Consider the following 25,288-nt stretch of genomic DNA (forward strand, 5'->3'; position numbering starts at 1 on the left):
TTTGTGGGAATTGAAATATTCATATTCAGGAGTTATGAAAATTAGGGATACTGTTTTCTGGACTCTCAAGGTAAAGCCAGTCGTGTGATTTGCTTTCTTTAAAGTTCACATAAGAAGTCAATCCATCTTAATACTTGGAACATCATTATCGATCAGATGATATTTAAAGAACATGATTAATATTGCAAAGCAGAAGTTCATAATGAAAAGATGTAGTTCTCCCTTTTTGTGATTTACAACACAAGTGTAATTATTTAGTTGCATTTTCCCCAGGTAACAATCTTTATGTTATTTGTTGGGTGTGGTGGTAGTTCTCCTACTGCAGGGCACTCTTTTCTGTGAGAAAGCTCTCCTTCCCTGCCTTTTGCAGATGTTGAAAGGGAAGGGTGGCTCAAGAAGGTGATGGCCTCCTGCTTTTAAGGAACTGGACTCAATTCTTAACAGAATTCCCTGCATTGTTCGAAGCGATTTAAACACACAGAAAATGGTTAAACTCTTGATAAGCTTGTGCAAGAGCTAGTTTTCAGAAAGCCTCATGCTCCTGGATGTACCCTGCAGTCATGTCTAAAGCAAGCTGTGGGCTGCGAAATACTTGAAGCATGATTTGACCCTAAGATTCTCGCTTTGTGTGTACAGAAGCAGTGTTTGACCTAGATCAACAAATGGATATAGACCCCAAACTCCTAGTGGAGCCAATATCTACATGCTTTGGACACTTGGATTTTCTGTTTGTGATTCCCCATGTAGGAAGTAAGGATACTGTGATGCCTCCTCCTCAAACAATCATGAAGTTAGAATAAATACTTTTTACAGAAAGCACAGAAAGATAATTGTAAATTCTGTCTTAAAAGTAGAGTTCAAGGAGTTAGTAAACCTTAAGGATACATCAGGGTGGAAAAAAGAAATCCTGAGTGCTTTCTTGTAACTGGCTGTGCTTCCTTGTGCAGTGAAATAGGCTGTGTGGTCTTTGGCGGATCCAGGGAGGGAAATTAGTAAAAGTTATGGTGTGCAAGAACAGGAAAAGGGTAACTTGTAGTTTGATGACATGCTTAAATGCAAATAATTCCTGATTCTCATCTCTTCCTATTTAAAGAGGAAAATAAGGATCTGTTCTGTTTGAAAGTGGAAGCTGCCATAGCAGTTGTAGGGTTCACATCCTTCAGTGGAGATTTCTGGCTCTGGAGAGCAGCAGTGGCAGCAGATAGTCATGCTGCTGTCACCCTGAGAAGGAGAGACCTCTGAGTTGTTGTGTACAGGCAGGATAGGACTGTTGACTTTGGTCCCACCTCCGGAAGGAAATAATAGAATCATGGAATATCCTGAGTTGGAAGGGACCCACAAGGGTCACTGGGTCCAGCTGGTGGCCCTGCACAGGCCAGCTCCAGGAATCACACCATGTGCCTCCTGAAGATGTTACCCCAATGCTTCTTGACCTCTGACAGGCTTGGAAACAATCTGGAGGACTCTGTCAGGAATAAAATCTGATGTCATTGTCCATGCACAGGGAAATAAGCTATTTTCTATCAGACGTGACATACTTCCCCTGCCTCTCATTACCTTTCCCTTCCTGACAATTCTTTTGCACTTTTTGGGACACCTCTTCAGTTTTGGCTTCTTATTCTCTTACCTTTCACCTGGAGTTTCACCTCCCTTGCAGAGTCATTGTCAGACAGCAGACATCTTGCCTGAATGAGTGCCCCTTCCTCATCCTTGTCCAATTTTGGTTTTGAGTTTAGTCAACTTTTTCCTTTTTCCTGCCTTGTTTTGTGCACTGCCTGGAGATCCCTGGCTCCCTTCCCTCCTGTTGCGCTTACTCTCCCTTCTGTTTTGGGCCCTTGTCCCAGTCTGCTCCTTCGTGTCCCTCAGGTCTGGCATTTGTCCCTGCTGCACTCCAGATGCACTCCTTTCGCTTCCTTGCTGCCCGGGTGCCGGCAGCCCGGCCACGGCCAGCACAGGAAAGATGGGCTCGCTCTGCTCCAGGGGCTGGATCTGCTCCAGAGCCTGGAGCTGCTCCAGTTGGGCAGCCATGGCAATGAAAGGAGTCTTGGGCTCCTCTGTTCCCAGGCTGGCGCGTGCTCGCCCGCTCTGTGGGCAGTCATTGCGCTGCCACTGGGAAAGAGCGCGAGTTCGAGCCTGCTCAGCAAGGAAAGCCTCCCTGGAGATCCTGGTTATTGAGTCTCTGAAGGTCTTTGCCTGCTCTGAATGTGCTCTGTGCTACCATTGGATATGGGTATAAAAACTGATTTCCGTGTTCAGCATAATCTAAAGTTACTTGAGACTCAGGGGCCAAGAAAGGAATATGAGCAGTATAGGATGTTCTCCAAGGGAAGGAAGAGCAACCTAATACCCAGTGTGCCTGCTTTTCCCAGCACAGCAGTGTCCTCTGCCATGCTGCTTTACTGGGAGCCTTGTATTGAGTGAGAAGACCTGTTAAAATTTTGCAGGCAGCCCTCATGTTGGACTATTTAAATGTATTATTTATTATGTCCCCTTTTCTGTTTGATCTTTCACTCTCAGCTTGCCCCTCTTGATATCTGAATTTTAAGAAAGGATCTGAGTCCTGCACCTCTTTGTCTTGTTTGGATTGTAAAGGCTGTTTTCAGTGCTGTTTCCAGTGACATTTCAAGGAGGTCAGTGCAGACTAGTAGGCTGCTTTGGCAGTATTTCTACTCTCTCTCCTTGCCAATGCTGCAAGGAAGAGAACAGAACAAGAGAATTGGCGATTTCCACCATCCCCTTTAGTAGTAAGAAGCACTGATTCCACAGATAATGCTTTTTCACACCTCCAAGCAGGTGAGTAATTAGTTTTGAGATGCAACAAGAAACCACAGGGATGTAATCTGTACTGAAACAGGTTTGTTGATAAGGAGACAATGGTGTGGTTGAACAGGAAAGCCCTTCTCTAGGTGTAGCTTCTAAAACTTTCTGTATTAGTGCTGTGCTTTGGACTGACATCAGTTTCCATGTAGAAGTTAGTTACAGTGGGAAAAGATGTTTTGCTCTATAGACAGAGCAGCACCTCATTCAGTTGTATCTGCCTTATGTGAAAACCCACCCTTGTCTATCTTCATGTAGCATATATAATACTTACATTTTGGTCTTACATAAAATGAGGTATGCAACAGCATACCTGCATATCTCTCACAGTATCTCTGATACCTGTTTGCACAATAAATGCAGTGTTATCAGTTATCTAAAGACACAAAAGTACCCTATCTTGAAAGATCAGGAGAGCTCTCCTAGGACAGGCAGCGTCTGGATTGTGATGCTTAGCACAGGTGGAGTCTTTCACTGATTGAAGTATTTGCACAAAGAGAAATGAGTTGAGAACCTAAGGGAGTTGGAAAGTTTTGCAATAGTTTTTAAAAGATTTTTTGAAGGAAGAATAATGGTTTAATTTTAAAACACTGTGTAAATATTATACAGTCAAGCATCATGACCTATTTTATCTCCAGCAGGATGCAAGAGTATATTAAGAATATATTAAGTTGTTTTCTAAACAACAGTACATAAAGGAATTTTTTTCTTCATGGTACAAGTATTTCTTGCTGGTACTATGTCATTATTAAGTGTGGTATTTCCTTAGTCAAGAATAATAAAGGCTTATATAAAAAGACTTATTTTTAAAAAAACAAATGAAACAATCATTGTATATTTAATTATAATAAGCAATTTTAAAACTTATAAAAAGTCTCTTTTGGGAACAGACGTTTAAATATTTAAAACGTCAGGAATTCTTTTCTGGTTTTATAGTGGGTTATATACTGAGTGTAGAACTTTGACCATAAATACATTTTTCCTGGTACACAAACTATGTAATAATTTTGTGGGAGTCTGATCACAAGCTTTGGGCATAAAGGAAACTAGTCAAGGCCATTATGGCCTCAATTTAACATGTTTGGATAGGCATCATCTGTGGCTGCCCAGTGCTGAGCGCTGATGTCATCGCCTCTGTGGTTTGTAGCCACTGGGCCATAGGGATGCCGGTCCCCTGAGTGAGTACAGTGTGCCCAGCAGCTCCTGGGCTGCTGCAGCACAAGTGGGGGTACCTGGGGTGACACCTCTGATGGCTCTCAGCAGGGGAGAGTGGGGCCAGGCACAGTGACCACGGCGTTCTGGTCTTCTGCTTGGGGTCTGTGTGCTCAGGGCAGGGAGAAGCTCCTCTGAAGGGAGGGATGAAGGGATGCCTGAATTAGTCTTTGGTGCTCAGCAGTTCTCTGGAGGATCTGGCTTGCATTTAGGCAGTGTGAATACTTCTACTGTGTACTCATACTTGGTTCAGAGAAATAGCATTTCCCCTGAGCTGCTTTATTTCTCAAAACCAGGACTGTATCAGATTTTCCCTCAACTGCTGAACAGTAGTATTAATGTAGTGTGTTATTTATTCTTTTGACATGTTTTTATTTCATGGAAAACGTCTACATTATGCTTGAAGCTGGGTATGAGTTGCTGGATCCCTTTCAGAATTCTGTTAAATCTGGAAGTAAATCAGATTACTTTGTTCTACTATAAGCACATTCGGCTTGGCTTTCACATGAGGTGTTGTATGGGTGAATGAGCCCAGAGCACTCCAGCTGGTGCAACAGCTTTATTTATGCAGAGTGATGGCATGAAAGGGTTTTGGAAAATGCTTTTAGTGGCTTCAGAATTGATTTGTGCCACTATTGAACCACCAAACTGCTTGAAGTTCTTACCCACTTCACTTGTATTTTCTAATGACAAATTGTGGGCTCATGTGATGACCTGGTTAATCAGGAAACTGTGATGGTTGGAAACACAAGAAAGAAGTAGAGGTTTTCTTTACATTCCTAGCTTTTACCATGAGGCAGTAAAGTCTTTCTGCTCATTATGTGAAAGTTTTTTGCCCACATGGTGATGCTTTTATATCTCAACTTTAAAATGCTTTACATCTTCATAAAATGATAACATGTACTTTCTCACTTCTACAACACATTTTATCATCAGTGAAGGATTAGCTGGGTGACTTTGGCATGTATTTCATGTACTCTTTACTCTTAATATTTTTTCCCCAATGGATTTTTTATTTTAATCACATTTTGTTACTTGTGTGAGTGTGCTGAATTTTACTTTTTCATAGGTTTTATGAATTGGCAGGTTATGCAAAATAAAAGGGGTGTCAATAAAATTGAGTGTGTAAGTATATGATACATAGCTTGCAACTTCTCCCTAAGCATAATTTCTTATGCAGGCAGTTTTGTCAATTGGTTGAAAAACATCTCAGAAAGCTGCTTGGGAGTTTCACAGTGAGGAAGAAATATCCTCCCCCTGGCCCGAGATAAAGCAGAAATTTTGTAGAAAAGGTGTGACCTTGTCTAATTGGGAAAATAAAGTGTCAGGGAAGTATTTTCCATGAAAAACAGTGTTGAACTTCATGCATAAGTACGTTATAAACACATACGTGGTAGTTAAATGGTGATGCAGTAAGTGCAAAGCAAGTGGGCAATATTTAATTCAAATTTTAACTTGTCTAATAACAAATGAAGCATTTGTGTGGAAATACCTCCCTCTGGTCTATTAAGGGATTCATGGCTCCACAAGATCCTTGTTTTGCTCAGACTGTGCCTTTGGATGTGAAGGGAAAACATAGTTGTTGGGTGAGAGTCACTAATTGAGCAATTGGAGCTAATCATCCCCTTGGCTTAGCAGATGAAACACTAATTTTCCTTCCAGGAATAGCCAGAATTACCTGTTTGTACAGTGCCTTCAAGCTGGCTGATTTAAAACCTGAATTAAAAACTTTAAAATTGGCTGTGTTGGTTTGAATATGATGTTGGCATTCCTGATTCAAGTAAGTGACGTTGCTCATGGTACAAGGGTGCCAGGTAGGGGTAGGGAAGAGCAAAGTGAAGACAAGTCTCCAGAGGTTGGGGAACACTCACAATCAGTCCCAAGAGTAACTTGTATGAAGAGGTTTCCGAGGAGTTCCTTTGAGAGGGTGAGTGTAAGAAGTTTTGCTTACTTAATTGCTCCCTTACATATGTACAGTGGCTTTTCTTGCTTGTGTGAGATGCAAGGAAGAAGAAATGTTTCTTGCCAGCAATCAGTTTCTAATGCAACATCATCTGGAAATGTAACACAAAGCGAATCAATATGTCTGCTGACTTGTTCAATATCACTGGTCGTCATCAAAAGTAGTTGTAGTGCTGTGGGTTGAAATAAAGTATTTGTAGACCAGATTGGCTTAATTCACAAAGCAGTCTGTATTTGTGCTTAAAGGATGAGGGTTTTCACAGAGGCAATTGGAAAAGCATAGATTTATCTATCGCTGCACTTGTTGATAGATCTACTGACAGGTGTGTGGCTGAGGAAAAAAGATAGCACACATCAAATTTGTGCAGTATGGGACTGTTCTTTGCTGACATCTGGCAGAAGAATTGGAATCTGGGACAGCTGCTAGTGCCACAGAAATGCAGACAGTTTTAGGACCTGAATGCAATGAAGATAAATGAGCTCCAGTTGGAAGCTGAATGGCCCTAAAGCCAGAAACTAAGGTGGACACTGTGAATGCTGTACTGATAGGCTTGCAGGAGGTGTCTTTTATCCTGTACGATCATAAACGCTCATTAGTCTGGACTTCAGACTGCATTATTGGCATACTGAATAGTTTGAGTTTTTAAAGCTTTGTGTTACTGCTCAGGTCCCTAAATCTGACATCAGTTTCAGGCTCCAGCTAGTTTGGTGTTAACTCAGTGTACTCTATTGTTCTACCGACCTGAGCACTCAGCTGCATAAGCATCCCACAGAAACTGCATCAAGGGATAAGAGGGTGTTATTTAGAGGTTTTCAGAGTCTGACCAAGGTAGACAACTTTGTGGGCTCTCTACATTTCCAGTGCAGGTGATGAATTTTGTTCTTTTAGAGATAGTCTTACATAGCTGAGGGAATTTCTTATTGTTTCAGATTTTTAGGAAGTCTGCAGAATGCTGAAGAATCTGATTCTAGGACTTGCTTCTGCAAATCTCTGTCTGATTTTTGGTAGGCAACAATGGTGTTTTCTTGAGCAGGCAGGTTTTTCAAGGTTAATTTTCTGTGTCTTTAGGGACAGGAAAGAGACAAAAAAAAAAGATAAATCTGTGTTTAGATATTAGGCCTGGTTAAGGACTTCACCTTCCATCCCCTGTTCAACTGACTGTACAGGGAACTAGACCCGACCTATTTTCTTGCTGATCTTCTTGACCATGTCTCACCTTGAGCCTCTCTACTTCTGACTTCATAAAGCAACCATCACTTACAGTGTTAATTTTTGTTTTGAGCTAGAAATAATCTAATGGTACAAAAAGCCTGAATTTTTATTGACTTCTCTATCTGAGTATTGGGATTGTGAGCAGAAAGGGTGGACAAGAATTGAACACAAATCCCTTCCGCTGCAAGGTTTCCTTTAGTGAGTCACACTTAGTCTGCTGGGTGCAAGCAGAGAAACAGACACCCAGCACCTGTGTCTGTACTACTACCCTTCAAGCTTGAGCTATTTTTCTGTTAAGAGCTTTTACCATTTCTTTGCTTCCACAAAAATGCTGGGTTTTATCAAAGAAATTTTAAGTTGGACTTCACTGATCCTTTTAGGTCCCTTCCAAGACAGGATATTCTATGATTCTCTTATTTACATGAATAATTTAAATTTTTTTAATCATCATATTTGCTTTGTACAGTTCTAACAGGGACTTGTGGAAATTAAGCAGGGTAATGCTTCGCAGTATAAAAACCTGAACTGTCTTGGCCTCTGTCTGCTTCCCATCATTTCAGACTGAGTTTTAGTTTCTGTCTTCCTGGTCCTGCTGCCTTGTTATGTTATTACTGTTTTTTAGTATGGGTTCAAGATACTTGATTCCATTTTTATTGTAATTCTGATGTACTAATGAAAAGGCAGCATCATTGACAATTTATGCTGCATGTATAGAATTTTCTCTTATAGAAGGTGTACATGTCTAATATGTGCTTTTGGTAGGGCTAAACTCATGCCATCCCACTGTGCCTCAGGCTTCCCCACCTTTAAGAGGAGTGTACTGAGCACTGTGCTTCTTTCTGTTTCATGCTTTCACATTTCCTGGAAATGTGTCATAAAGGAAAGCAAAAGATGTGGAAAAGGCCTGGATAACGTAGTGCCATTCTCTCCCATAACAGGAGTCCTCAGGCTTTGGGAGCCTCTTGCATCAAATTCTGAGCTCTGGTCTGACCTAAAGAGCCAAGTAGGTGGGAGATCAGAGTGGCATCTATTCCAACATATTGCTTCTATTTTCCTCAGTATTTTGTAATTTTTGTAATTTATTCCTGCCCCTGTCTTCCCTGCCCCAGCCCCAACAAGTGCTGTTTATACTTGCAGCTGCCTTTAGACTAAGTAAATTTGATACTTTTTTCATCCTGCCAAAGAAAAATATGTGGAAATTCTAATTGGCCAGAATCTTTCCAACCGATGCTGTAAAATGTGTGTGCTTTGAACATGGAGAACTAAGGTGGCTTTATGCTGAACTGTATTGTAGCCTTTGTCCAGCTACTGCATAAGTATATATGGAACTTTAGAATTTTTAATCTAAGAATTTAGAATCTTTATAAAAGGGTTATTAATGTGTGGTTAGAACAAAACAACATCTAATTCATCTAATGGCAGTTGTAAGGGTTTTTTGTGCCTTCCAGGTGCTGTAAGTAGAGAAAGCTTGAGTCAGCCCAGTGGCCTGACAGCGGCTGGCTGGGCTTAGCTCACCCTGGCATTGGGTTTTCCAGCCTGCTGAGAGCTGATTTAATTTGCTAACCCAGCCAAGAACAAAACACTGAATTGTTTTCTTTTGAGTTAGATAGGTGCCGTGGCTTACCCTGCGGAGGGTGAGAGTCAGTGCTCAGCATCAAGCAGGACTGTATGGGAGGGAGCTGGGAAGGAACAGAAGGGGACAGACTCCTCCATGGGCAGCTCTGCCGTCTCAGTAACTTCTCCCCTCACACAGGTTAGGACACAGGTTCATTCTCTGCAGCAGACACTCTCCATCTTACAGGTGTACAGCACTACTGAGAAGGGCACCGACATCCAGTGAACCTGCAGCTGAAACAATAGACTTGATTTTGGCCCTGGGTTTCAACAGCTGTCAGAAAGAGCAGGCAGAAACTCTTAATTTTCAGAATTTAGATGAATCCTCTTTTATTTGGTGCTCACTGCTTCTGTACTAGCTGTCCACATATGTTTTGCTTAGAGCTGCAAATGTTAGAATGTGGTGGCTGCTGCTTTTTCTTCTTGGTTAATAACTTCCCCAATTTACTGTTGTCTTTCTATGAGAATGTCTTTGAATTTCTCTATTGTTTGTCCAAACCTGATCCAGCTCTTCATCATGATGGACATTGGGCATTCTAATCCCCTCAGGTTTGCTCAGTGTTTGCTTAATACTCTTCTGTTGCCTTCTGTGACCTTAGCTCACTGTCTCCCAGATCAAAGTGATACAGAGAAAGGTGTACAGCTTGATTGATGTGCTGTGTTATTTTAGAGAGTGTTATTTTTAATGCCTCTTATATAAAGGTATAGTAAAAATATTATGCTGATGTTATGACATCAGCGTAGTGTCATGCAGAAAAAAAAAAAACATAAGTAACTTCCAGTGTAGCATGTTGATGTTTAGGCATATAGGTTAAAAAATGAAAGGTCTTCTAATTTTCCAAGTAGCAGATGCTTGTGATCAGGGTAGCCCATAGTTCTTAGATCTTTGTTTCCAAATGAAGTGTGTGTTTATAACAAAACAGTTCAATATATATAAAAAACAAGAATTTCTGTATTACTAACTTAATAATAATAAAAAGTCACCCAGTTGTATATATGGAGTGGTTCTGCTTGTACCTTTCCTGCATGATTTTTTTTGTCTCCTTAATTTGAGTGGGGTTTATGCGTTTAAGTTTATGGGCCTGTCTGATTGTGTGTGGGGGCCACTGTATCATCTAGCCAAAGGAGCATTTATAGAAGGGCTCAATGTCTGTAGTATTTCCTTGCATTGATTGTTTAATGGTTTCACTTGAACTGACTGGATTGATCCCTGTATTTATGGTTTAATGGAAAGAACATAGCCAAAAACTTCTATAGTAACACAGCAGTTGTAGAAGTCCTGTCTGCCCTCTTGGTGCTGTCTGGGGCATGTGGTGACTTCAGAAGAGCCCTTACTTGGACCAGTATCTTTGTGCACTTCTACATTGAGTACCTGTGCCACCTTTTTAGATGATCCTGTGTAGTCCACACACAGGAAAAACAGATTTATTTGTAAAAGGACCTGGAGTCTTTCTATGTAGAGCTTGGTGTCTTTTCTTCTGGAATTCCTGCCTCCAACTGCAGCTTTCTTGTTGGCACTGCTTGTCTTATAAAAATATTTTGTTTTTTTTTTACAGAATAAGATAAATATAATTGATTCTTCATAGATTTTAAGGTTGCAGTGATAATTGAGGAAAAATTTGCCTCTCTGGTAGTGGTTGGCATGGACATGGGTAGGTTTCACTGGTATCTCTCTGACCTTGATGGGCTGGTTAGTGCTGAATTGTTGCAAAAGCTTGCCTGCTTTTTTTTCTTCTCTTTCACTTATGCCTATTGAGCTGATATTTAGAAGTGTGGGATGTATAATTTTTAATTCCCTTCCTTCTCAGCTAACATTTCTTTTAATCCAAGTGCTGTTTTAAATTTTTTTACGCCTAGGTATTTGCTGTGTAAAAAATCTGTGGGAACAGATTAGTCAGGACATGGAAGAATAATGTGTAGTAAATAGTGTATCCTGCCAAAGACTGTGCTGTTTTTATTCTATCCTTATGGTGGGAACTGGTGTCTTATTACCTGTCACTGTTCTTTATAGTATCCTGTAGAGTTGGTGATGAATTCACAAATTCATAGGCTGTCTTGTGCTTCCTTTTTTTCCCATATAGGCTTCTCAATAATTGTAACCTCAGAGTTGAAGCCAGGCAGTGATTGGCAGTACTCTTTTTATGCCTCTGTTCATCTGGATAGTTACATTTTCATTTATGTCCATCTGTGTGCTACATGTTTTGGTCATTGATCACAGTATAAAAGTCATGCAGAATGAAAATGCATTTACCAAGGAAGATAAATGGACAGTAGAAGTGGGTTTCATCAGAAACTCAACTAGAGTGTCAAAAAGCAGAGTAGAAAAAGTGAAATACGATTCTAGTGTGATATGTAACACTCAACAAGTAAAACTAATGGTGCTTGACTTAAAAAAAAAAGGTTCAAAAGTGTGCCAATAATGAAGAATTTCCAATCAGTGTTGACTTTTTTTCTGGCCTTCTCTGTAGCATGTCCTCACAGTTCTTGGCTCATCAGTGGGATCAGGCCAGGCCCCAGGTCTAGAGCAGCTCTGGTATCCAATTATATAATTGGTGTCATCTTGTACCCCTTGGCTTTCCTGCTTTGCAGACCTTTATCAAGGTGGCAGCTGCAAAGGGCCAGAGAAGGCTGGAAAGAAAAAGTGCTGATGTAGCCAAGAGAGAATGATGGTCAGAAAGTGCAGAGTTGTCACACCTGCTCTTCCCACCTTCCTACCTTCTCTGGGAATCCTGTCTGGGGGTGATAACAGCCTGATTCATAAATAATTAAAAATTTACATAATTAATTGAAATCTGGGTTCTGTCATGCTCTATTTCCAATGTAGTCTTGTTTACTTTTCCAGGAGAAAAGGATTAACTTTCCCTTGTGCAGTACTATAGCCTGTCTATCAGCCTTACTCCCAGGAGGTGATTAGCCTGTGTATTTTGAAAAGTATAAAGTTTGCCTGATTTTCTTGTCTTCATATGAGACATGAAGAAAAAATCGTGATGGCTCTTATTTTGCTAATGACCATACAGTTCACAACCTATAAACATATATATAATGATGCTCATGTGCAAAACATCATCTTTATAACTGATATGGTCTTCTTTGCCCTTATTCTTTTATCAGATATAAGAAACGCATTTCCCTAAACATGGGTGAAACTGAGCAGAGACCAACAGCAGGATCCCGCTTAGGAGCTCAGGAAAATGCTGGGATCAGTACTTTGGAGCATGGACAGAAGCCACCTATGACACCTCCAGGGAAACTTGTCTCTATCAAAATTCAGATGCTGGATGACACACAAGAAACTTTCGACATTCCGGTAAGGATGGGGAGATTGGGGTGGCTACAGATGATTCAGGCATTTCTGATAATGCATACTCTCAAACCAGTTCCTTGGCTAATGAATTCGTGTTGCAGAGAAAATGGCTGTTGTGTTTATCAGCATTAAATAGACGATGGTGCAGTAGAATAGCATTAAACAGGGAAGCAAGCTGTAGATTAATTGTGTTTCAGTCTGGACAGCTTCAGGAGAGGTTAAAGTCCTTGGGTTTTTTCCTTCAAATATTACATGCATTTGGTCAGAGTGGTTACCTTCTGAACAATCAATGTATTTCCTTGCTACCTATTTGCTCTTGATCCAGTAAACTGTAGATCTATACAGATTTTTTTTGTCTTTCCTCTGGCAAGTCCATAGAATATTAGCTTGAAATCATCAAAGTTTTCAGTGATTTATATCACTCTTACAAGCACTGAGTGCTCTCACTGAAGTTGAGTGCAAGGAAATAAGCAAAGCAGTCTCATCTAAAGTTTCTCTGTACCCTGTTGAGATTCATCTAGGTTTGTTCTTGCCAAGGAGACAGAACTCCTACTGCTTTACTGTGTGGTTATGATCAGTAGAATCAGTTAGAATTAGTTTTGAGACCAAGACCGATGCAGTTTCCCATGATCTATCTGTTAGTAGCTACTAATGATTTTAACATGCTGTGCTTTCACAATTAACATGTAATGTGGTTGAACACTGTTATGGAATTGTACTGGTATATATATTTTTCAAAGTCTTCAGGGTTCTGTGAATAGCAAAGTGGAAACCTGAGTTCAAATTTCAACCTTTGTTACTTGCATTTTATATAGCTGCAGTAATTTCCATGCCTTCATTGGCTCAGTGTTCCCTTCTGTAAAACAGAGGATGACCAGCGAGACACAGAGGTCTTAGACATATAGTGCCCTGGAAAAATGTTATCCCTGTACTAACATGAAGGAATTCTGATTAGGAAAATCATAATTTAAGAAAATATTGATAATATTTTTATGACCTGCTTATGAGGTTTTGGTTGTCTGTTTTCTATGTGTACATGCAGACACTTTTTGATCTGCTCTCTGCTGCTATTTGTGATCCAACTGCAACCATGTGTTCAGTCTCAGATTTCATTTTAGTGGAAGGTAAATTCTCTGGACAGGTAGGTTATGTGTGAAGTGAAGTACCATCAAGTGATGTATCTAGTGATGTATCAAGCCCATGTATCTAGCAACTTTTGTTGTGATTTTTTGGTGCTTTTGTTACACTTTTGTGCCCTTCAGAACATAGCAAGCAGTCTTTAGAAAATTGTAGCTGTTCAAAAGTGTAGTTGTAGTTTAAATCATCAAACACTAATAAAATTTTGGTGCACTTTTATGTGGTATAAATATCTCTAATATTCCAGGGACAAATTGGAGTTTTTTGACCCATCTGTGGATGCTAGTTCACTGTATTTGAAAATTGAAAATGATATGCAGACACTTAACAGAAACCATTTTGAGATTAGGTCCCTTTCATTAAATTGTTTAGGAGAAAACACAAGATCATGTGGATGCAATGCGCCCTATAACTCCATCTTTGCTTCTGGAAGTTTGAGGAAATAGTATTTTTTGGCCTTTAATATTAGAAGATATCAACATTTCATTTGTTTTTAACTTCAGCAGCACCTGGAGGATCTGGGGATTTAAACAACTTCAATATGATTGTTCTCAAACACTTTTATTACATAACCATCACTATTCAAGAAAAGCCCAGTTGGTTTGAAAGTCAAACCTTGTGGTGAAATATGCAGATATAGATACAAAATATTTTACAGCAAATATTTTCTAAAGTATTTTTCCTTTAACGTATGTATAGTCAAATGGAGGAATGCATGTTGTTTTCAGTCTGCTCTAAAAGATTTTAATTGATTTAGTCCCATTTCACAGAACTGAATAAGTTTTGATACATCTAAATTGAGATGTTTATTCATGTTGGAAACCCCATGTTCCTATTTATAAGCTTCATGTTTTTAGCCAAATTGGTGCAGCATACACAGAAAAGTGATACCATTTCAACAAAATATTTTAGGAGCAGCAAGTGTGGCCGTGGGCAGATGATGTTAAACATACATGCCTAAGCACATCTGTGGGTTTGCTTTTCAGTGGAGAATTAAAGACTTTTTGCGTGGTTGAAGATCTGAACTACACTTCTCAAAACCTGAGCTGCTACGATTATGAAAATAACTTTGCAAATATGATACAAGTATAAACTGAGAAGGATTTGTATTTCCTACAATTTCAGGAATTTTGCTGCACAAACCTTTCTGTGTTAGCAAATGAGCCAAACTTTGAGTAGTCTTATTGATGTTTGTAATGTGTCTTGCAGGATGGTATGAAGTTTAATTCCAGTCTATTGTTTGCTCATAAAGTCTTTATAAAAACAGAAACAGATACTGATGCTACTTCCTCCTGAGTTTGGGGGAACTAGAGAAGTAGTTGGATCTGTCCATCTGCCTAGCCCTACCTTTGTGCTACTCTTGTTATACCTTCAGCAGCACTGCCTCATTAGCTGTATGTATTAGCTTATCTATGTGGTATTTTTATTGGGTTTGTTATTGTTTTGTTTGAACGTTGTCAGGGTTTTAGGTTTTTATTGTGCACTCGTTTCTTGTTTATTGAATTTTGGTTTAGTTTGTTTTTAAATTATATTCCTGGAGACATGATTCAATGTCCTTGCTCTTAAGCAACCTCTTTTCTCACATGGTGCACGGATGACTTGTTACTGTGAGTGCCAAATCCATCAGATTTTAATTTTTGTTCTGTATATAACAAAACAGGAGGAAAATAAAACCTACTTCCATTACCCCTAAGTGCTACTGCTCTTTGGGCTGTTTAAAAGTAGAGTAACTCCAGTGTCATTTGTGTTTCTAAAGGAAAATTAATTATTTAAATATTAGTGCTTTGATGCCATATAATCATACCATGTTTGGCTCATTGTATTACTTCTCAAAAGAGAAAAAGCCCCAAATGAACAAAAAGAGAGAAGAGACATCCACATGCCTATATATGGACCAATAAATTATATTTTTTAATAGGAAAAGCCCCACATAGTACGTGGAGAGAGTTTGTACGGGTGACTTCAAAAACAGAAGCCACAATGAAGGCCTTCTCATCAACTGTTGTAAATGCAGTATTGTAAAATAAAGGAATCTTAAGAAGAATGTTTCATGCTGCATGCTGTTAGCAAACAATATTTCATTGCAGAATCTTCCAAAATTCCTATATTCCAAAAAGTAAAAACTTGACTAAATAATTCTGGATCTTTTACACACATCCAGTTAGCTGGTTGGGTACACATGCTTGAAGGAGGAGGGGGAAAGGTAGGCACTGCTGTTTTAAAAAAAAAAAAAAAAAAAAAAAAAAAAAGAAATTAGTAGTTTAACATATAAGGAAAGTATAAAATTCATTAGTTACCTTTTTTGAGCACATTTTTTATCTCATCAGGAACATCCTTCCCTCTTTTAAGTTATTCAGCATTTTATGACTCACTCTCTGTACCATTAGTTTTTTGTCTGTCACAGACTCTCAGACAAGAACTAGATGTCAGCTATGGTTGCAGGTGATTAGTGCATGAAAATCAGACCATGAGTCAAGAGTTCATGATTATCCAGCACTTGCAGCTGTTGGTCGTGATGTTGCATGCAAGTGTGGAATATATTTCTCCCCTGCTTTTTGTTTCTAATTTCTGCTTTGGCTGTATTTACTGAAAAATTAGTTAAATATGCTAAGTGGAGACTGCAGCGGTCCAAAATACAGCATTCTGTTTCAGCCAGTGTTTGACTGAGTTATGACTGTGTGATAGAATGAGCAAGTATGTTTCCTTTCTGTTAGGTAAAAGGATAACAGCTTTAGCTAAAATGACTAATGTGAAGGAGGAAGAACATTTTCTATCTGTGTGCACATAATGATAATCAGATATAGATAGATCTTGGGAATTTTGAGAGGTTGACGCTTCAACCTGAAGATTGCAAAACCCAATACTGCAAAACAGAGGTTGCGTGTTATGTAATAGAAGGTGGAGATGTACAGTTCTGTACTGCTTGATTTTCCTCTGCTTTTATTTCTCACCTAAGTTAGTTGAAAGAGAACAGTATGGGTTCCATAAAGCTGTAGCAAAACTTAGATTTTCATATATTTGTTTTGATATGATCTCCCCTGTAGATTCAAAGCAATTTAAGTGAAAATGAAATACAATTTTTAAAGAACAGTAAAAATAACTGATGATTGCATCTTCTTCAGATCCTTCTGGGAAAAAAAAAAACCTTTCATGTTTAGTGTCTATGCCATTTGTATTATATTTACTTTTATAGTTGTTTCATTGCCAGAAGTAATCTGTTTTAAAACTAGTCCTAAATGCAGAGTCAGTGCAGTTGCTGTCTAGGAAATGCTGAGGACAAGACTGATTCTCTTGTTAGACTGCCAGGATGATTTGGTGACTCAGACCAGGTTTAACCCTGACTGATTTGATGCTTTTCACTGATCATATCCTACTCTCTGGGTGAATGAAGCTGATGTGACTGGGATGATACTGTTGATGCTAAATAGTAATTGAGAGCTGTTTCTTTCTTTCTGGCATCAAAGGTGGGATCAAAGCATGTCACAGGAGGTTAAGATTCTTCTTTTGGTTAGGATCTGATCGCTTTAATTAAAACCAAACCAAAGTCTTCTGTATTGTGTCTGCAAGAAAATAGTTGCTTCCTTTTTGTGTCTGTCTTTTGGAATGAGCAAAACATGCTTGCCTGTCCGATTACTCAAGTTTATTAAACATCTGTTTTTTGTATTGTGTCAACTTCCTTTCCCTTTGAGTGTATTCAAGCTTTGTGAAATATGCAGGGTCGGGAAATGTCATCTGCTTTGGGGGATTAACACGGTTTCTTAAGCAACAGGAGTCTCTTAATAGAAAGCAGGGTAAAGGTGTAATCCTTTGTAAACGTCACTTGTAAACATTTCATTTCAATTCGCTCATCTCTTGGAAGAGGAAAGATTACCTGAGCATACAGAGTAAAGACCAAATGGTCTTGGATCTACAACTGTTTATCTTCCACTGGGGTTTGGATGTAGTACTTTGGCAGGGAATTTCTCTGCCTCAGTCCCAAATTTTTCAGAGAGAAGGACTTCATAATCCTGTTGGGGGTCTGTTTCTTAAGGATAGTGTTCTGGGTGGAGTTTTCTTTGTTTGGCTGTTTTTGTTTGTTCATGCATTCATATGGTGGTGGGTCATATTCCCTTTGTGGGGAAAATGCTGTCTATTAGTTGTGCTCCCACCAACTTCAAGCCAGAATGTGTGACAGGAAGAGCTAAATATTAGAAAGTCTCAGTAGTTAATAACAAACATTGCATGTGCTTTCTTACAAATTTCCACAAGTGCTGTGTTATGTGTTAAATTCAAAATTTCAGCCACAGTTTTACAAATGTTTGAATTATTTTTTGTTACATTGGTGGGTTATGATAATTGCCTTGTCCTAGGTATTTATACCTCTCTTCAATATGCAAATATAACCAGTGAAATAAAGAATTTAATTAAAAAAGCATGAGACTGTGGGGCAATGCAGAAATGTAAAACAGTGTTTTATGCTTTCTTAGCCAGCTTCAACTTCGGTTCAATTATGAATTGCTTTTTTTTCCAGCTTAGGAAGTGAACAGCAGGTCAAATGTCAGTTATTCATCAGTCTGAGACTTTCTTTTCTTCTCGTGCCTGAAATTATTTGGCCATTGCTGTCAGACTATTTCCAGCGAATATCAAGCATTTAAATATTCACTAATTGTCACGCCAGCTCTTCTGGGTCTTATGAAATTTCAACTCTCAAACACATCAGTTGTGTTTTTCTCAGCAGAATATTGTTAGTGGCTCCCCAGTAAACTGATTTTTGTTGACAAATGTTTAGAATGTCTTTGTTGAAAGACAGGGTATTTTAGTGATATGTGTTAATAATTTATATGCTTTTCAAAGTTGGAGAGAAAATAATCCACAAGCAAACTTCTGTAACCTGAGGCAGCAGACTGTTTGAACTGCTGATTTCTTTTTTAAGGTTCTGTAGAGTGAATATAATAAGTGGGAATCTAATTTTAAGTGCCAACAAATCCAGTCCATTCTCAGACTAGATTGATGTATTTGAAGATAACTGGGAAATGCATGTAATTTTCTTGAATGAATTAGCCTAAGTTGTAATCATGGAAGGATTCTCAAATATTGCCTTTTCACCTCCCTTGTTGAGCTGACTCACCAAGTCATGCAGCAGTGTGTAAACCAGCACAAAGCAGAGGATGGAGCTGGCAGAGGAAGGGCAGCTGTGGATGCAGAGACATTGTGGGAGCATTTGTGAGCTCTGTTGCCCTGACTGAAGGCATCAGTGAAATTGTGCTGGTAATTCTGGTAGTAGTGTCTATGCCTATAAGTGGGCCTGCACAGTACTGGTGAGGCTGGATTGATGATCTGTGTGGGAAGCATGGGCATCCTCCCCAGTTACAGGATGTTTCTTTGGGCTGCCTGTTTGGAGGTGACAAATGTCCAAGGAACAGTGGGAAGTGTTTGCCATTTCTCCCCCTCAAACTCTACATGTATGGGTGTCTAGTGGTACAAGCTCTGATTTTGGTACCTCTCTGATTTCCTGTTTCAGGGGTGATGGGAGGGATATTCTGCCTTTGGTCAGAGGCAGGATGAGAGCTGAACTGCCTGTTGTGTACATCCTTCCCCTGAGTCTGAGGTTCACCTCTTCCATATTTGAAATTTTTAAAAGCTAGATGTCAAAGCCTCAGCTAATAATTTTCATCCATACTAGGGTGAAAGCATGGTACATTGAACAAGCTGCTCATCATGCCTGTTTCAAATGTGTATTTTAGGATGAGATTAATTGCTCTCTGGAGGTCTTGTATATCCCTACATGTTCCTTTTTTCTGTTCCAGTAGTAGCAGGAAATTGTAGAATCACTTACGTCAGAAAAGGTCTTTAAGATCTTGGAGTCTTAACTGTATTTATGTAGCATTTAAGTATAAAACATAAGTATCATTCAGTTTAAAAACCTTTAAGGAAAAAGGCTGTGATGTATTATTTGTAGATCCAGTGTAGATGTGGATCCCTCATACTTGAAACAGATATCAAGATAAGGAACATCATCACACCTGCATGCAGTCAAATGACATGGATATAATGGTTATCATCATCAATGAAACCAAGCAGAATCAGCAGCCAGGGTTGAATGCATAACAGGAGAGGAAATTTCTCTTCTTTTTCTCACAGCAGTTACCACTATGGGGATTGTCCTCTCACCAAGCTCCTCCCCATATCACTTACCTTTGGGAAGGGTGTAAAAGTTGCAGGATCAAGTGTGCTATGGAGAAAAGAGTGCATTGCTGCTGTGCTGCAGTGGTAAACAGGGATGACATGATTTACTTAAGCCCATTCTTTGTTAACACAAGGTGGTCGAGCTCAAGTTACTTGCCTTAAGCTCTTTATGAAAAATAGTTGTCCATGCTTCTGGGCATGTGTTCTGGAGAGACGTAATAAATGAATGGAATAAACTTCTGGGAGAGAATAGCTGCCTTTCTCCAACTCCTTTAAAAAGGATTTTAAAAGTGTGTGTTGTCCACAGCCAGAGAAATGCAGTGTAAGTGTGATGCTTTGCCAAGAGCACAATCTCATGTTAGACTTGAGGCATTTTAAAGCATGCCCAGTTTATAGTTCTGCAGTGAACAGAAGAGAAAACTTGGGCTTTTATGTAAAGTACTACTGGTATGTGATTGTCAGAGTGTGGTGAATGGCCATCCAAAGCACTGATTTTCAGTATCTTAAATCACAAAATCATATCTGCTTGTAACTGGTTCTCTACCCCGTTTGAGGGATGAAGGTCCTTGATTTTGCGATCCATGTGCAGCTGCTTTCCAGTATTATTTTGAACAGAAAGGTATCTGTGCAAACAGAGACTTATGTAGTGCAGGAAAAAAGAATAGCAAAATGTTCTAAACTGTCCATTAATTTCCTTTTCAGTTTATTCTCAGTTGATCATGCTCATCTATCAACAATTTTTGCCTGGTGATAACACAACCTGCTGATGTTAGTTCAAGTTCTAGCACTTCCTTGGTTTTCTCATTTGATACCTCTTGTTCCTTCCTTTCTTTGCACTAGAACATGGCCCCTTATATTACTTATGCTTTTTGCTTTCTCTTCCTCTCTGCAGCTCCTTTGTAGTTGCTGGTTCAATTCCTTGCTATTAGTATTCTCCAAATAAACAGGAGACAGCAGCGTGGAAAACTGCAGGAATCTTGGGTGTACCTCCTGGGTCTTTACCCAGCTCCATTGTGTGATGATGTCTTTCCTCAGTGCAGTACCAGGTCTCTGTCTTACAGGCCATGTGCAGTGCTGCATAGGGGAGAAAGTGCTCATCTCTTGTAAAGGCTGTATCTACAGTCAGAACTAGGGATGATTTCTGCAGTGGCATAGTCACATTCTCATTCATACTCAAACTCTGAGAGTAGGAGGAAATATCTGATTTTTACTGAAGATAATTTGTGGTTTGAAAGTGAAATTTGACTGGCTTAAAATTATCTAAAGAAACCTTTATAGCTAGGATGCAGTGATTAAAGCAGTGTGTCTTATCTTGGTACAGTATAAAGGGCTCTACCAGTTCCCAGATTTAAAAGCCTTCAGGAATGTACTAATATGCTGCTTACCTGTAAACTTATCTGCATTGCTCCAGCGAGCTGCCTCCACCAGGCTGTGATTACAACACACAGGCACAATTAAATGTTGTCTTTTGCATGCCAATGTGTAAATCACATAAAATGCATGGTGGAAAATTTCTGGCAAAGCTTTTCTGTGTATCTAAATCAGGCTACCATGTTAAAATCATTCTTGGATAAATATGTCAATTTTTGAATAGAAAGTGATGCATGAGGCACACATCAAGAGCCACATAACTCAGCGAATACAAACAGCAGTTGCAGAAGTAGATTACAATATCTCCTTTTCTTATCCCCATCCCCAAACTGGAGGCTTTGATAGAAATTGCACAAACATAATGCTGCCAGAATATAAATAGCAAATGGTGAATTATGACTTAGTGCCAGTTTGCTTTTTGATGGCCTGTTGGCAGATGCAAATATTCATGCAGAGCACAGCAGCAGGGAGTTTTTCTTCTCATTTCTTTCACTGTTATCTTCTCACCTGGTTTTCTGGTTGAACCTGGAGTAATTTCTTCTTTTTTACTTCAGTTTGCCTTTCACCTTGCTTTTATAATTCTGATCATGTTCTCATGCCATTATATTTTCATAGGATTCTCATTGAATTTACAATTATCTCCATTTAGTAGATAGTGGGGCAGTATCTATTTGTGTGTAGATATTGCTTAGCATTTGGAGGCTAATTCTTCCTGCATAAAGGGGGACTTTTTGCTCTTCAATGACTCTTCACGTTTCATTGCTTCACTCCCTGGTGCAGATGCTCAGTTTTATTCCCTACTGTCGTTCTACCCCCATCAAACATCTCAGTTTTGTCCTTTCTTAGTAAGCATTCATCTTTGTATCCTCTGTATGAACGGGTTGCCAAGATCCTTGTAGAGCTCTCTTTCTGGTCTTTTGCAAGGAGCACATTTGGGCAGAGCAGCAGGTCCTGGATCTGGAGTGACTGTGAGTTAGCACCTTGCCTTTCTGCCTCCTGACATGGATGAACTGGATCCTCATCCACTTTACATTATCTCCAGTTGACTGGAGTTACTGGACAAAAGCTGGGTTACTTTATACCATGATGTCATCCAGGAGTCTCCTGAGAGTCCTGCCTTTTGGGAATGAATCTTAGATGCAACCATTTTGGTGAATGGAATTGAAGTAAGAGGGATTTTGCAGAATTAAGGTAACACATGTAAACTGATGTGAAAGAGAATGCTTTGTCAAAGCTTCTATATCAAGATAATGTTCAGCAAATATAAAAGGGCATTATCAAGTAGTTTTTATCACTGGATTCACACAGAGTAGCTGTGCAACCAGAAGTGTATGTGGCTCAGTATTGTCTGCTCTTAGATGTTCCAGAGTAATTCAGAAACACCTGTGCAATCTATGATAAATGTGTGGTGGCTGGCAAAAGAAAATGTTTTTCATGAAAGCAGTTATATACTCACTCTTAGCGTGATATAGAGTGGAAGGGACTCTGCAAGTAGTCTTGTCTAACTCTTGGCTCAAGGCAGGGCCAGCAGTGAGCAGATTGCTCAAGGTCCCTAAGAAACTTTTAACTGTAAGAATTCAGGACTAATGCATTCTAGAATTTTTTTCTTTGAGAGCCATAGTTGGATTTCAGTGTAAGATCTGTCACTTTTAAGCTCATGACTTGTACTTCTGAGGTAGAAACCTTCAGGTTTTCTGTGTGACAAATGAGGGTTTGCAGCCATATCTGTGGGCTTATAAAAGAAATGAGGCAGTAGTCATTTTATAAATGAGAGACATGTCATAGGCTTACTTAGTTCTAGAGTTTGTCAGACCCTTCAGCTTTTCTTCGCAGTTTTTTACTTAATGTCAAAGTATGGATATGTGTGCTTTGAAAGACTATGGGGGATTCTAAAAATAAAATTCAAGTGGAAAGCAAATGCTTCAAATGACTGATTGTGTCACAACGTACTCTATTCTGTGACTTTGCCAAAATCTCAGGAAGAGCTAGGTAGAAATAGCAAGCTGCAGGAGAGCAACCTTTGTGAGCAGGAGAGACTTTCATAACTGCATCTACTTAACAAAAATCAACAAAACCTTCCAAAGCTCCATGAAAACCTGGATTCAAAACAAATTTGGAAGAGCTGAGTTTTCAGACTTCATGTGAGGCCAGTGGATTGCTGTTGTTAGAGAAACAGAACTAGGAGCAAGTAATGTTTTTGTTTCTCCAATGCAGGTTGAGTCTAGCCATTGGCATTTCTTTCTATATCTGTTCCATGAAATGAGTAACTTTGAGCAGATCTATATGCCTTTGTAACTTTGAACAGGTATGTATGCCTTTCAGTGGAAAGGTCACTTCTCTGCAGAGAATTTCATATCTGTGCTGCTTGTGTTTCAATACAGGGAAGATCTTATACACACAACTTAGCCAGGAGACGTGGCAAATGTTACTGAGGAATTTCAGCACTCAGAATTGCTTTACTAGCCACTGCCTGTTAAATAATTGCTTGAAAAATGAAACTTGTTCACCTGACAGTAAAGTAGCATGAAAGGATTAAAGAACTAAAATAATTAATGCAAACTGATTTTTTTTAATCTGTAGATAGCTTAGGTATTAATGTTTAAATTTCAAATTAGCTAGACATTTTAGCAGAAGATGCCTGGGTAATTTCACTGTGAATTATGATTATGTCTCAAGATAAATAACTTGTCCTCCTCTCTTGGAGACATCTCAGTACTACTCACAGGTAATCTGTCCTTTGTAGCCATCAGATCCTCACATTTGTATTTCTCAGGTGAAGAGGTGTCACGAATTATCACTGTTTTCCTCTGGTGGCATTGAAGGCCCCAAAAGGACTGGCTAGTGGTTGTGCAAATTCCTTTGAAAAGGTCTCCATTTGGAAGGCCATAGCACATCAGTGAACTCCCTTTTTGTAGAAATAATCCATGAATTCCTGGGCGCTCGCTACCATCAGCTGAAAACCACTGCACTGGGATATGAAGTGCTTGGCACATGTATAGCTCTGTGCCTCAGCATATAAGCTGTATTTAACTCTTCTTTTTCTGTCACAGTTGTAGAGTTATGGCCCTGAAAATCCTGTAGCACCAATGGAGCACCCTCTCTGTAAAGCAAACGCCTTTGCCTTCTCTTTTAGGCTTCAGTCCAGGAGTGGGTTTCTTTTGCATTCCTTTACTGGTGTCGGAGAAGAGCAGAGAGTGAGCTGGGGCCCAAGGCCCATGATTTTCCATGTTCTTTAGCTGTTAGCTGGGTTTCTGGCTGTGTTTTTAGAGTGCTCTGAGCAGAGCTGTCTGAGCTATGGCTAGCTTTGAGCAAGGGCTCATCCTGACCTGTGGGTCAGCGTGTCCATTTCTGGCCATAGGGGTTGGGATTGCTCCCTTGTCCTCTTTTATTTGTAACTATGAGGATACAACTAACAACTGTAAGGGTACAGCCGAAGATGTGGCAGCATCTTCTGGCATGACAGATAGTGAGCTTGTTGACTTTGTTTTCTTCTTGCATTTTTTGTGTTTCCCTGACTGTCTCTGATAAAATCATTTCATGGAAACGTAAACACTGTACTGAGAAAGGCTGGCTTAATGTTTTGTCTCCAACCTGACACAAGCACTTGCTCCTCTGCCTTTCTCGCATTCCCCAGCATCCAAAGCCCCTTTTGGATCTGCTGATGCCTCCTTCCTCCACAGTCTTTCTGTGGCAGAAAATTCTCGCAGTTGCTTCTGTCTTTTACTTCCTCTAAATAGATTAAAGTAATATTAATCTCTGCTTTGTAAGGTTTGAATTATTCCATTTACAGAAATAGGCCTATTATTATTATCTGTGACAATTGTGTTTTAGTGATCGACTGACTAGAGGAGAGTGAGGTGAAGAGGAAGGATTTGTTTAGAGAAGGGCAAATCTGCTTTAGTGTCAGATCAAGTGAAGACAAGAGAGTGATGGAAAAAGGGTAGGATGGGCGGGGAAAAGGAACCTCTGAAGATGCAGAGGTATAAAAAAGCTCACTAAGAGTAGGGGAAAAGCACTGTGCTGGACTTGTATGAATCTCTAACTTACCTGAATTAATTTTTTGGGTCTGTACTTTAACAGTGGAGGTCTGGTGCTTTTGTGTCTTAAACATCACAGCATGACACAGTCACATAAAGGAAGAGCAGTAGAAATTAACAGTGACTTCACAGTGCAGTCTCAGAATTGGAGGCAGAACACCTCACTTGCTCCTTTTTTTAATTGCTTCCTATCGATGCTTACATACAGCAGAAAGTTAACAATGCAACTCTTTAAAAATTACTGCAATTTGCAAGTCTGTTGCATTAACATGATTAATTTGAAGTAAAAGCTGTACCTAAGATTCTGCTAAGGCACAGTTCCATATTAGAGACATAAAGTTGCATTTGCAGCCATAACATAACTTCCTGCTCCTTACTCTTCGTGTTCTGTAATGGCAGAAAGGGACCAATTTGTTAATTATTTTTGATATTTTCAGTGTTGATGTTAGGAGAATG

The 25,288-nt window shown here is 39.5% G+C and overlaps 1 protein-coding gene across 4 annotated transcripts in view; it reads left to right on the forward strand.

Annotated features, from left to right (window-relative positions):
• Positions 1 to 25,288, forward strand: part of FARP1 (FERM, ARH/RhoGEF and pleckstrin domain protein 1) — a 216,412-nt gene that overhangs the window by 28,407 nt on the left and 162,717 nt on the right. For all 4 annotated transcript variants that reach the window (XR_004416993.2, XM_033051219.2, XM_033051221.2 and 1 more), the window contains exon 2: positions 11,930 to 12,125. Coding sequence is in view for 3 of the 4 variants with exons in the window: in XM_033051219.2 (XP_032907110.1) it covers positions 11,955 to 12,125 (171 nt within the window). In the remaining variant the exon portion in view is untranslated. The remainder of the gene's footprint in view (positions 1 to 11,929; positions 12,126 to 25,288) is intronic.

Source organism: Catharus ustulatus, chromosome 2 (genome assembly GCF_009819885.2).
Source record: "Catharus ustulatus isolate bCatUst1 chromosome 2, bCatUst1.pri.v2, whole genome shotgun sequence".
In the NCBI taxonomy this organism is placed as follows: Eukaryota; Metazoa; Chordata; class Aves; order Passeriformes; family Turdidae; genus Catharus; species Catharus ustulatus.